Source organism: Microcaecilia unicolor, chromosome 11 (genome assembly GCF_901765095.1).
Source record: "Microcaecilia unicolor chromosome 11, aMicUni1.1, whole genome shotgun sequence".
NCBI lineage: Eukaryota > Metazoa > Chordata > Amphibia > Gymnophiona > Siphonopidae > Microcaecilia > Microcaecilia unicolor.
In genome coordinates this window covers 60,463,017-60,477,222 of record NC_044041.1, presented here as the reverse complement: position 1 = coordinate 60,477,222, position 14,206 = coordinate 60,463,017, and the positions used below count along the sequence as shown (strand labels likewise).

At 44.6% G+C, this 14,206-nt stretch overlaps 1 protein-coding gene across 9 annotated transcripts in view; it reads left to right on the top strand.

Annotated features, from left to right (window-relative positions):
* Window positions 1-14,206, top strand: part of SMPD4 (sphingomyelin phosphodiesterase 4) — a 99,669-nt gene that overhangs the window by 74,291 nt on the left and 11,172 nt on the right. For 7 of the 9 annotated variants that reach the window (XM_030217877.1, XM_030217882.1, XM_030217883.1 and 4 more), the window contains 4 exons: window positions 712-801; window positions 1,685-1,830; window positions 2,166-2,256; window positions 2,559-2,659. In XM_030217877.1, the coding sequence (XP_030073737.1) occupies window positions 712-801; window positions 1,685-1,830; window positions 2,166-2,256; window positions 2,559-2,659 (428 nt within the window). The remainder of the gene's footprint in view (window positions 1-711; window positions 802-1,684; window positions 1,831-2,165; window positions 2,257-2,558; window positions 2,660-14,206) is intronic. The other 2 variants (XM_030217878.1, XM_030217886.1) reach the window with 1 other exon arrangement.

Here is a 14,206-nt window from a genome sequence, read left to right as displayed (position 1 = left end):
GGTAAGTCATCAGACATTTGAAGGAAGTCACAAAAGAAGGGATTCTGGAGACTGTAGGCCTGGTACTTAAAGGTGCAACAAAAAAAGAGGTGGTAATATGTGAGCATTGAAAACCTCAGTCTGCCTCTTTAGATTGGTACCAATTAATGGTTAAGGATGGACGGCAACATTGTATTTGTGACCTCTGAACTCATCCTTTGTACAGACCAGGGCTACCCAAACCTGTTCTGGTGAACCCACAGCCAGTCAGGTTTCCAGGGTATCTAGGATATCTGTAATGAACATGTACTGGGGCCTGATATATTCAAATTTATCTTGTACGTATTTCGTACTCGGTATCTTAAAAAGCTCCTTGACTGTAGGGTCAGCAGGACAAGTTGGCAATGTTCTGGTCAAAGAATTCATTAGAATTATTGGATCATGGTGGGAGAATGAATTAAGAGAAAAGTATCCCCAGTTTCCATTGGTCTAGAGTCTGTTACGGCTGTCCAGCACATGTTGTGGACTTCAGCAGTACCAATCACGCAGTCCACATGCTGCCAGACAAAAAGGAAGCAGTTGCTGCTTTCCTCAGTCCTTCTGTTATATGTTTTAACATGTTGTTTTTGTTTATTTTTTTTTCCTTTTCTGGCCTCATTTGTTTTCTTTCTGGGGTTTTTTTTTTCACGATTTTCCTTTTATTCCCCCTCCCCATTTCTGTTTGTCTCTCAGTTGGAGGTTCTCCACTATCGACTCAATGTCTCCAGTACACATCATGGTAGTCCTGCCCTGCCCAGCTACCAGGCCCTCCAAGCATACCAAGTATTACCATATTTTGATTTTTTTTTTCTTGATTTGTTTTTCACTTGTTCTGTCATGCTGCCTGCACTATAATCCTTCTAGTCCAGCGAGCCCCTCACAAGCATGATCTTTGCTACGTGGTGTGGGGTCACAGCATCTGCTTCTCTGAAATACTGGCCTGAGCTCACCTAGTGACAGGAAAGAGGCAGCTCTGAAAGATTTCCAAACAGATTGAATTGATTGCCTGGAAATAAGTTGCACCTGACTTGTATGTGTTTTCTTCAGGAATTCCCTGACAGTCAGACTGACTGTCCCTCCTGTCAAACTGAAATGTGCTATGAAGGAGATGCGTAAGCTGACAGTGTGCAACACTTTGGAAATGTTGTGCTCATTTTATAAATACTGGGCATTAAACCCTGTAGTGATAGCTAGGGTTTCCTTCCATGAAACAGTCTGGCATTTGGGCTAGTTGATGGTTTTTCCAGCTGTTTGAAGGAGAGAGCATTACCTCTGGGCTTTTCTGGTTTGGTTTAGTGTTATGGAAGTTTTCTGATGGGAGAGCAAGAGTATTCCATAAATTTATTTAGTTTGTGCTGCTGGGGAGAGGGATTCACTGCTTGTTGCTGTGTGCTGGGGTTTTGCTTTGGGTACTTTGCTTTGTTATTAAAGAGTTGTGCCTGGATTTGATCTGTATATTTTTAACACCTGATTGATTTGGAATACTGAAACTAAATGGAAATATTGCAATAGTTCAAAATCTCCTTCACTGCTGATGCAGTTCCTTCTCCTGCATGTCAGTCTGGTTACATCAGAGGGGGCTTTTGGGGTTCTGTTCTCTTTCTGCTAAGAAATACAGACTCTTTGAATGAGTATGTCTAACCGTAGTCTTTGCTGTTTGATATAGGAATCTTTTCAGCCTACAGAAGAGCATGTGTTAGTGGTACGACTCCTTGTGAAACACCTTCATGGTTTTGCCAATAGCCTGAAGCCAGAGCAGGTCTCTCCATCAGCTCATTCACACGCCACCAGTCCCCTGGAGGAATTCAAGAGGTAGGAGAAGTGTAGCAAAAGCTGGAACATAAGTGGAGAATTTGCAACTGGTAAAATAAACTCTGTAAAATCTGATCATATGTTATGCAAGGTTTCTTACATCCATATCCCAGCAAGTCATGTGTTATGATGAGCTCAGAATTAAATTCATTCTTGATTGGAGAAGCCAGTGTTGCATGTTGTGTGATTGTATGTTTGTGCGTCAAATTTGTGTGAAGCACCTTTTACCGGAGGTTGGCTGGTGGGACAGAATGACTATACAGATATATTTTAAAACTCTGTGACACAATTTGGGAAGACACATCCATAGGTTTCATTATAATCTGTAATTGCAGGATTGTGATTCCTCGTTTTCTGCAGCAGAAGCTCTATGTGTTCCTTCAACACTGCTTTGGTCATTGGCCCCTGGATGCCTCCTTCAGAGCCGTATGTACCAACCCACATCTTCATTAGTCCCCAGAAGCTCTCTCCCATTCTTCACCCTATTGCAGGATATGCCAGAATACTGCGGTGGGCAAATTATTAATAGGGAATTAGGGAGCCCAGGGGTAATAAGCCATTTGTGTAAACAGAGCCTTTATTTTCACTGCTATGCTTGTTTCCTACCAAGGAAATACATCAGGGACATGTTTCAAGATTATCGGGAACAAACTGTCTGTCTGTCTGTCTCTCCCTCCTCCCCCTTCGCTCCTCTGCTGCTTTATGGTTCTTCCTGCTGGTTCTTGCAGGTGTTGGAGATGTGGTTAAGTTATTTGCAACCCTGGAGGTATTCTCCAGAGAAACCTCTTCCCAGTACAGAATCTCCAAATCGCGCTGTTACTGAGAAATGGTAAGAAATACTTTTCTATTAGATTAACTTAATATATCACCCTATTCTTTTATTTTTCTCTGTCATTCAAACAGACTAACATGGCAACCATATTACTTTGTGAAAAATTTAAAAGAAAAAAAGTGGCAAAGCAGTTAATTCTTGCAGCCGGTCCCTTTTTTCCCTATAGCATTCCTCTAGACCAGGGGATTCTCAACCCAGTCCTCAGGCACTCCAAGCCAGCCTGTTTTCAAGATATCTGCAATGAATGTGCATGAGAGAAATTTGTATGCACTGCCTCCACGGTATGCATATTCATTGGAGGTATCCTGAGGAGTCTGAACATGCTGGAGGGGTGTCAGCAGATGGAGACAAAGCTATTGGTTTCATTGTAAACCTGTAAGTGTCTGGGGCAGCATACATGCACCCAGTATTTCTTAATCTCCAGCAGATGATAGATGTGTGTAATCCTGTGCAGCCCAAGTCTGGTGGAGGTAAGCTGGGTCTTAATTTAGTTTGTGGTAATCCTTGAGTGCTTGGTTGAAAGGTTTGTGGCAGACTAAGTTAAAAGACAAAAAAAAAAAAGAAGAAGAATTCAAAGTAAAGTTTGATTTCTAGCTTCTGAGCTGAATCGTGGGAATCCAGGAACTTCAGCTTACCTCTGTCTGCCTGTTCTTTGGAGCAGCTGGGGCCACATGGAAGAGCAGGGGGAGAGGAGAAATCCAGCGGTCTGGTATTTCATGTCAGTAGAGACAAGGCAGAGAAGCTATGTGGATGCCAGGAGTGGGTACGTGAGGTGGTGCTTGCAGGGAGAAAGTGGGGCCATGGTGTCTGGGGCACAGTCCAATGAAGTGAGCCTTGTGAGTCCAGAGGCCAAAGTGCTGAAATGTCAGTCCCAAGTTTGGTGGGAACCACCATCATTATGTCTAGAAATAATGGAGTCACTGGTGTTGGTCAGAGACTGCCCTAGAGCCAATGGACCCTCTATTGCAGTTTCCTTTCTCCTGGAGTTTATCATTTCCATGTATCTGGCTTTTTGCATGAGGCAGTCAGGGTTAACAGTCGCTTGCACAAAAGTGGCTTAGAGAGGGTAGTACTTGGATTGATTTGAGGAGCTGGAAGACGATGAATATGGGGAGACTGGGACCAGTCAGAGGCGGATTTGGAGATTTAGGGGTAAAGGAAGAGGGACAGCCAAGGGGGGAGGAGTTGCCTCAGGAGAAGTTCTATCCATGGAATTAATTGCAGGATCTGATTGCACAAGTGGTGCTGAAGCTGTCAGAAGTGGGACAGAGCAAAGGCAATCAGGTGGCAGTCCCTCTGCATCAGGGCATATGGAAACCCTACCAATTCTTCCCAGTGGATAAAGAAATAGAGGAGAAATTAGGTCTTACCTGCTAATTTTCATTCCTTTTAATCCCAATACAGTCCAGGACTTGCAGGTTCTGCCCATCTGCTGGCAGGTGGAGATAGTGTATGAATTGAGTTCTGCCATAAAGAACACTTTGCAGCTGCTGGAATCCAGTATTTTGATAACCAAGTAGTGGAACTTATTAGAAATGAGAATAAATATCTCCTGACTCCTTTTGTGAAATACACATATACAGAGATTAGCATGTAACCAAAAGAAATCAAGAGTAGGATCCTGAAATACAGGAAAAAATGTGAATAAACAGAATGGTGGACTTCTGGACTGATTTGCTGGGACTGAAGGAAAGAAAATTAGCAGGTAAGACCAAATTTTTCCTTCCTTAGCCTCACCAACAGATCAGTCCAGAACTTGTAGGATGTAGAAAATCAGCCCTCAACTTGGGGGGGGGGGGGGGGGGGGGAGACAGATAATTCCACTAAGAGTACTAAAGACCCAAAGTGAACTTCATGCCTGGCAGAAACATCCAAACAGTAGTGTTTAGAAAAGTATGACAAGAAGACCAAGTGGTCAGTTTGCACATTTCTTCAATGGACCTTGCCTTTGACTGCACCCAAGAAGTAGCAGTTTACCTGTGACTCCACCAAGAAGTAGCAGTTTCTCTGGTAGAGTGAGCCTTGTTGTCCAAGGGTGGTCATTTGCCCACCAGGATATAGAATGAGGAACTCAAAAAAATCTTTCAGCCAATATGCAGTTGTGGCTTTGGAAGCTGACATTCCACTTTTTGGACCAGAAAGCAAGAGAAAAATTTCTATGTAGATCCAGCAATCTTAAGGATTCATAATCCTCATGCTGAAAAGAAAGAAGATAATATAACCTGATTTCACATGGAAGGCAGAGATCACTTTCCGGAAAAAGGAAGGGACTGTTCTAATGGTAACTTGCTTCACAGAAATGAAGGAAGAGTCTCTGCAGGAAAGGACTTGGCTTCAGACACCTCCTAGCCAACATAATAGCTTCCAAGAAGATGGTCCTAAAGGTGAAGTCTTTCAGAGTTGTCATCCGGAGAGGCTCAAATGGAGCCTTCTGTAGAACCTTAAAAACTAAGTTAAGGTTCCACTCTAGGTAAACTCCTCATAGGAGAGGCTTTAACTGGTTAACCTTTTTGAGGAAATGGACATGTGGATGAGCAACCATTGGAAGAGTTCTGAAGACAGCCCTTGAAACCTGCAAGCACTTTCACCTGCACCTTAAGTTTAATGTTAGACCTTTCTTAAATCCTTCCTGTAAGAATACCAAAATATGGGGTAAGGAAGATTTGAAACAGAGGAATATTTGAGAGCACCATGCCTCAAAAGTTCTCCAAACTCGTGTAAGTCTTTTTCTAGCTCAGAGCTGAGTGGAAATGACATCGTCATTTTTTTCTTAACTTGGACTTTTCAGGAACCAGGCCATAAGACCAAAGGAAGACAGATCTTCCATGAGGTTTAGACCTTGAAAGAGTAGATCCCTATGGGACAGCAGATGAACTGAACTGTATCTGCAGGCAAATGACATTTGTACACCAGGGTTTTCTGGGCCAATCAGGGGCTTCTAGCACCACCCAACCCAGATGGCGAGCACTTCTGCAGTGGACTCAGCCACTGAACGCCCTACTGTATTTATATCCTCCTAGGGTGATGGTAAGCAAAGACTGAAGAAGAGCATCTAGACCTTCCAACCCAAATTCCTTCTGATGCCTGAAGAATCCGCAGTCTTTGACATTGTGCCTCAAGTCCATTATATCTAGCAGAAAGCCCCCATATCAGGGGGTCCAAAGAGTTCCTGCTGAGAAAATCTGCTTGAGTGGTTAGAGTTCTGCTGTGTGTGCTGATGATATCAATGGTGCATGTATCCTTAGCCCACAGGAAAGGAAGATGAGCCTCCAGGGCCAGGGGAGCATTCTTTATTACTCCTTGTCTGTTGATATAAGAAACCACCGCCCTATTGTCAGACAGAATCCTCACAGGTTTCCTTCAAACCAGGTTGTCAAATGCCTATACTGCTCTGCAGACAGCTCTCAATTCCGGGTGATTGAGCAATGCTTTGGTAGTGCTCCATAATCCCTGAGCCTTGTGATACAAACAAGGAGCCCCCCCCCCCCCCCCCCCGCCCAATCCAAAGATGGTCCTATTTTTCGTAATCACTATCCAATTTGGAAATACCAGAAAAACACCTTTCTGAAGGTCGGCTGACTGGAGCCACCACATGAGACTGAGTACATCCAAGGGAGACGATAATTGTACCTCTGAGTAGTGAGAGACTGACTGAACAAATTGTGTTCGAGTGGTCTTATCCAAGGGAGCACATCTAATGTGGTCCCGAATAGTTGCGTATAGTCCCATGCTCAAAGTTCCTGCAGCTGCAAAAGCTGACACACCTGAGACTGAACCTTCTGTCTCCTCACAGCACGGAGGTACTCCATCTCAAGTGTCAAACTGGAGCACAAAATATTTGTTGGTCTGGAAGGGAGTTAGATGACTTTTGGTGATATTGATTATCTGACCTAGTGACTGGAGAAAATGCATCAATCTGGAGGTGACCTGGATGCGTTCTTGATGAGATGAAGCTTTGATCAACCAGTAATCCAGATAGGGATGAACCCTGATCACCTCTTGCTGCTTCTACCACCATGACCTTTGAAAAAGTTTTGGGCTCCATTGAGAGACTGAATGGCATCACTTAAAACTGGAAGCATAGCAGACACATGTCAAAAATGAAATTACCACAAGGGCCACGCGGTAGCCGGCCAGTAACTCCAAATTGACGCACATAGGCACCTGTGCGGCTTAGTAAAAGGGCTCCTTTGGGTGAGAAGGTCCTGGACTGAGTATTTGCTTGCTTCCACTTGGTTATAACCAGTGACATTTTCTCATCGCTTTTGGAACCATTCTTTATGAGCCTGTCTTGCAGATAAGTGCAGTACAGTGATTTGCCTGGAGTTTGTTATAGTGTGCTATTTTGAAGTGTTGTCTGATTTTTGCCTCTATCATTGTACTGAATATTATACTTGCACACATTTTTGATGATGATATACGCCACTGGCTAAATGATGGATACTAGTGCAGATTGCTTTGAACTGCCTGCACACATGAGAATGCAAGTGGTGCAGTGATGGTTTATTCAGCCAATCACTTACTATATGACTGATGTGTGAACTGAGCACTCTTCACTTATTAAAAAAAAAAATTTTAATAATTTGTTTAGATTAGTTTATATGTAAGCTGTTTAGAGAGGTATTTACTGATTTCTTTTTTTTTTTTTTTTTATTGTTTTATTTGTTTGTACCTTTATATATCTGCTAATTCAAGACAGGGCCACAGTGTTTACAGCCATGCTTCTTGGGAGCTCCCGCACAGAGTAGCAGATCTGGCAAACTCAACTTGTGGTGTAGTTTCACCCTCTTTAAGAGATAATGGTCTTTAGAGAAATCCTGGAACTTTGGGGACTAAATCCCTCCTCACCTCCTGGGTGCTCCCCCTTCCCAGTACTGATCCTGGTTGGTCCCAAATCAGAGGCCATGAGCACCTCCTTTCCTCAAGAAGATGGTCTGGACAGTTGGCTTGACTAGTGTGGACCCTTGCTTGCTGCAAGCTGCTACATTCTGGCTGTTCTTATTCATGGCAACATTTAGAGTCTTCTCATTGGGTGGTCAGACACTACTCAGAAGGATTTACCTTTGCCCTCAGTGTAGGCTGTAGAGGCAGTGTTAGGATGGTGCAATGAGCCACAGGATTTTGGGCTCAAAAGAAGGCCAAGTAAGTCTACCTGCTTTTGAAGTCCCCATGCAGAATTGCAGACCTTTTCTCAGGCAATTCCCTGCTTGGATACGAAAGGACATTCTTTTCAAGAGTTGCCACCAGATATTTCTCAGATTCAGTATCCTGTATCCCTCACCAACAGCTTCAGGCTCTCTCCTCTGTGCTAACCATTTCTTCAATTTACCTGTTGGTCAAGGAGTAGTAAATGTAGATGTCTGGCTATATTGGGCAGAGGCAGCACAGGAGAGTTCAATAGTAGCCAGTATTCCTCAGGTGTGGAACCCCTATGCTGGGTTGGCAGGTGGCTTATACATTGTTACAGTTTTAGTGTTCTCAGTCTCCCTCTGCTGGTAGGAGTGCATAACCCAAGCGTCTTGACCGGTCTGGAGGGTCACTGAGGAAAGGACCATATAGTACACTTATGTTTGGGTTTAAAGCATCTGCGTTCATTTTCTGCAGGGAGACACTGTTTCCTTTGAGGGATCTATTTCGTCAGTGTTCTTCCTCCACAAGAGATTGAGATGAAGACAAACTCACAACTTTTACAGAGGGCAGAGACTGGCTCTAGGACGTGGTCATTGAAGCTCCCTGCTACTCTTTTGGATGAGACAAGCATACAGAGCCACTGTTTGGAACCTGAATGTAGAACCAAGAGCTCAGTCCTCCCAGTCTTCCTCTCAGGCTTTACAGGGTTGCATATCTTAAGTCTTGTAGTAGACATTGGTATTTTGGGGTAATTTTAAAGTAAAGTAAAAGGGAAGGAAAGGGAAATGGGATTTGATGTACCGCCTTTCTAAGGTTTTTGCAACTACATTCAAAGCGGTTTACATATATTCAGGTACTTATTTTGTACCAGGGGCAATGGAGGGTTAAGTGACTTGCCCAGAGTCACAAGGAGCTGCAGTGGGAATCAAACTCAGTTCCCCAGGATCAAAGTCCACTGCACTAACCACTAGGCTACTCCTCCGCTCCTGTATCCAATACTCTCCCCAATGATAAGTAGTAGTAGTAGTAGTAGTTCTCAGTGTACTATTTCACTATTGGTAGAGTCAGGCTTTCTCTATCCTAATGGTAAAGAAATCGGGTGATGTGGAGGGGCATAATTGAAAGGGGCGCCCAAGTTTTCCTGAGGACGTCCTCGCAGGACGTCCCAGCGAAGGGGCGGGGAAACCCGTATTATCTAAACAAGATGGGCATCCATCTTTTGTTTCGATAATACGGTCGGGGATGCCCAAATCGCGAAATTTAGGTCAACCTTAGAGATGGTTGTCCCCGCTTTTCGCCGATAATGGAAACTGAGGACGCCCATCTCAGAAACGACCAAATCCAATCCATTTGGTCTTGGGAGGAGCCAGCATTCATAGTGCTTTGGTCCCTCTGACATGCCAAGACACCAACTGGGCACCCTAGGGGGCACTGCAGTGGACTTCATAAATTGCTCCCAGGTGCATAGCTTCCTTACCTTATTTATTTATTTATTTATTGCATTTGTATCCCACATTTTCCCACCTATTTGCAGGCTCAATATGGCTTGAGCTGAGCCCCCCCCCCCCCCCCCCCCAAAGCCCACTCCCTACAACTGTAGAACACTACCATAGCCCTAAGGGGTGAAGGAGGGCACCTACATGTGGGTACAGTGGGTTTCTGGTGGGTTTTGAAGGACTCACATTTACCACCACAATTGTAACAGGTAGGGGGGGGTGGGCCTGGGTCCGCCTGCCTGAAGTGCACTGCACCCACTAAAACTGCTCCAGGCACCTGCATACTGCTGTCAGGGAGCTGGGTATGATACTTGAGGCTGGCAAAAACTATGTGTAAAGTTTTTTTTTTTGTTTTTTTTTTTAGGGTGGGAGGGGGTTAGTGACCACTGGGGGAGTAAGGGGAGGTCAGGGCACCTTTTTGAGGCTTGGTTGTAAGAAAAAATGGACCAAGTAAAGTTGCCCAAGTGCTCGTCAGGGACGCCCTTCTTTTTTCCATTATCGGCCTAGGACGTCCATGTGTTAGGCACGCCCCAGTCCCGCTTTCGCAATGCTTCTGACACGCCCCCGTGAACTTTGGTTGTCCCCGCAACGGAAAGCAGTTGAGGACGCCCAAAATCGGCTTTCGATTATACCGATTTGAGCGACCCTGGGAGAAGGACGCCCATCTCCCAATTTGTGTCGAAAGATGGGTGCCCTTCTCTTTCAAAAATATGCCTGATAGAGTATCCATTCTCAAGTCAGTTGCCTTTGAGATGTTTTTAGGTGCCTAGTTCCCTCTGAATTTTGGATAGGTCTTTGGTCTATTAGCGTGTCTTAATAAGGCACAGTAGTCTTTAACACATCAGCTTCAGGAGAAGACGAAGAGAATTGCCTTGAACCACTCTAGCAAGAGTTGGCAAGTCCCAAAGGGCTGGTGAACCCATTCAAATAGAGTGCAGGTGTTCTCATAGGTAGAATTACTACTACTATTACTACTATTTAGCATTTCTATAGCGCTACAAGGCATACGCAGCGCTGCACAAACATAGAAGAAAGACAGTCCCTGCTCAAAGAGCTTACAATCTAATAGACAAAAAATAAAAAATAAGCAAATCAAATCAATTAATGTGAACGGGAAGGAAGAGAGGAGGGTAGGTGGAGGCGAGTGGTTACAAGTGGTTACGAGTCAAAAGCAATGTTAAAGAGGTGGGCTTTCAGTCTAGATTTAAAGGTGGCCAAGGATGGGGCAAGACGTAGGGGCTCAGGAAGTTTATTCCAGGCATAGGGTGCAGCGAGACAGAAGGCGCGAAGTCTGGAGTTGGCAGTAGTGGAGAAGGGAACAGATAAGAAGGATTTATCCATGGAGCGGAGTGCACGGGAAGGGGTGTAGGGAAGGACGAGTGTGGAGAGATACTGGGGAGCAGCAGTGTGAATACATTTATAGGTTAGTAGAAGAAGTTTGAACAGGATGCGAAAACGGATAGGGAGCCAGTGAAGGGTCTTGAGGAGAGGGGTAGTATGAGTAAAGCGACCCTGGCGGAAGATGAGACGGGCAGCAGAGTTTTGAACCGACTGGAGAGGGGAGAGGTGACTAAGTGGGAGGCCAGCAAGAAGCAGATTGCAGTAGTCTAAACGAGAGGTGACAAGGGTGTGGATGAGGGTTTTGGTAGAGTGCTCGGAAAGAAAGGGGCGGATTTTACGGATGTTGTAAAGAAAGAAACGACAGGTCTTGGCGGTCTGCTGGATATGAGCAGAGAAGGAGAGAGAAGAGTCAAAGATGACCCCAAGGTTTCGAGCTGAGGAGACAGGGAGAATGAGAGAACCATCAACAGAAATAGAAAACGGGGGGAGCGGGGAGGTGGGTTTGGGGGGGAAAATGAGAAGCTCGGTTTTGGTCATATTTAATTTCAGGTGGCGTTGAGACATCCAGGCAGCAATGTCAGACAAGCACGCTGAAACTTTGGTTTGGATGCAAGGTGAGATATCAGGGGTAGAAAGGTAGATTTGGGAGTCATCAGCATAGAGATGGTAGGAAAAGCCATGGGATGAGATTAATGAACCAAGGGAAGAAGTGTAGATAGAAAAGAGGAGGGGACCAAGAACAGAACCCTGAGGTACGCCGACAGGCAGAGGGATAGAAGTAGAAGAGGATCCACCAGAGTGAACACTAAAGGTGCGGAGGGAGAGGTAGGAAAAGAACCAGGAAAGGACAGAGCCCTGGAATCCAAGTGAGGACAGGGTATCGAGAAGTATGCTGTGATCGACAGTGTCAAAAGCAGCGGAAAGATCAAGAAGAATGAGGATGGAATATTGACCTCTGGATTTAGCCAGTAATAGGTCATTGGAGACTTTAGTAAGCGCAGTTTCGGTTGAGTGGAGAGGGCGAAAACCAGATTGTAATGGGTCAAGAATAGCATGTGAGGAGAGAAAATCAAGGCAGCGGCGGTGAACAGCACGCTCAAGTAATTTGGAGAGAAAAGGAAGGAGGGAGATGGGTCGGTAATTAGAGGGACAAGTAGGGTCAAGTGAAGGCTTCTTAAGGAGAGGTGTGACCACAGCATGTTTAAAGGCAGCAGGGACAGTCGCAGTGGAAAGTGAGAGGTTGAGAATGTGACAGATAAAAGGAATAAGAGTAGGAGAGATGGCATTAAGAAGGTGGGTGGGAATGGGATCAGAGGAACAGGTGATACATTTTGAGGAAGAAAGGAGAAGTGTAGTTTCCTCAATAGTAACTTCAGGAAAGGAGGAAAGGGAATGAGGGGAAGAAGAGAGAGGGGAATGGACTAGTGGAGGGAGAGCTGGTGAGGTAGAGAAAGCAAGGTTTATCTTTTGAACCTTGTTGTGAAAGAATTCAGCAAGGGTCTGAGGAGATAATGAAGGGGGAGGGGGCACCTTGAGGAGAGAGTTCAATGTGGTGAAGAGAAGTCGAGGATTAGAGCCAAGAGAGTTGGTCAGTTGGATATAATAATCCTGTTTGGCACGTAAAAGAGCAGATTGGAAGGAGGTCAGCATGAACTTAAAGTGTAAGAAATCAGCAAGGGCCCGAGATTTCCGCCAGAGGCGTTCGGCGGAGCGGGTACAGGAACGTAGATAGCGGATATTAGAAGTCAGCCAAGGTTGGGGTTTTGTACGCCTTACAGGGCGGGTCATCAAAGGTGCAAGAGTGTCTAAGGCAGAGGATAGAGTATTGTTGTAAGAAGAAACAGCCTCGTTGACAGACGTGGATGGTGCCACAGTAGAGAGGAGGTTTGAAACAAGAATAAGACTGTCTTCCAAAGGATACTGGTAGGGCAGTTCTCTTGCCTCTATTGCACCCATTTTCTAAGTGTCCCAGTGTGGGTATACAGGTCTGGAGGTTCAACATCTTAGGTTCTAGGAGTTCTGAGAGCTATTGTGGCTTCCTCCCACCCAATCTAAGTAGAGCTTGGGAACATTCTTATGGACTAGTCTAACATGAATGATGAGGAAAGTGAAATTAGGACTTGTCTGTTAATTTCCTTTCCTTGAGTCCTGCCAGATCAGTGCAGAACCTACCCATAGTCAAGGGTGCTCAGTCTGACAAATTCATAAAGCTAACAATGAATATGTTATAGCCTACTGTTAAGAGTAGTTGTATCCTTGATGTATGGAATTTTTGATTCCTTTAACGGCCGTGAAATGTTACGTTTGGCTTTGGTGGTAAATTGGAAACACATTCAGTAGTTTTAGCTTGACAGCCCCAGCTTCCTACAAGGTAACTGAAATCAGCGCTAAGCTGTTTTTTCTCTGGTTCCATCTGCTGGCAGGAGACATAATTAGTCTGGCAGGACTCGAGGAAAGAAAATTTAACAAGGAAATCCAAATTTCATATTATCTGCCATAGTAAACCTTGGAAGTTCTATCTCCACCTGCTGGTAGAGGGACATAACCCACATGTCTCTGAATTGATCTGTGGGATGCTATGGAAATTTGTTATGGAATAATGTAACTGTATTTTAAAATGTCAGTGTCTCCATTAAGTATGTATGTGGTTTATATTGATGCAGGACAGCTATTGGGCAGATTATTTATTTAGGAAGCCGTCATCAAGTGCACTCAAGGCATTATTTAGTACTGTCCCAAGAAACACTACTTGTACCTTTATACATACCCCTAGATGTTCAGATATTCAATGCCAGCCATTTCCACCAACCAGCATAGAATATCCGGTTTCATTTTTGACTTCCAACAGCTTAACCGGTTAAGTCAATATTCAACACTAACCCGTTAAGTGCTTAGCAGTTATAGATAGGCCTACTATTTGTGTGGCCTAATTTAACCGCTAAACCTGGTGCCATGATCATTCACAACCGCCCACTGTTCTAATCTGATTATTGCAACCACAATTCTTAGGGTGAGAACCCTGAATCATGGACTTTAAATACTAGCACCAAATGTCGCCATTAACAATGACCACGATTCACTCTTGTGACCCTGGATCCCCAGCTCCAACTCATATGGGGGGTGCAAAACTCCCTCTGAGAATCAAACTAGGGAGCCTTCATGTGGCAATGCACAATACTGCTCATGAGCCAGCAGGTCAGACAAAATCAGCTTGTGATCTTTTCTTGTTGTTTATCTGTTTATCAGTGCTGCTCAGCCCAGTCCTCAAGACACCCTCGGTCAGGTTTTCATGGTATCATGAATGAATACGCATGAGATGAATTTTCATGCACTACCTCTATTGTATGCAAATCTATCTCCTGCGTATTCCATGTGAATATACTGATAACCAGGCTGGCTTGGTGTGGGGCTGAGAATCCCTCTTCTAAAGGTTTTTGCCCTAAACATGTAAATTGAGAGGAGGATGTCACTTGGCTCTCATTTTTCTCTTGGTTTCAAGACTGCAGATGGGGAAGATTTACCATCTGGTACTGATGAAAAGGGGACAACTACAGAAGTGGAGAAACTGGATCTGCTA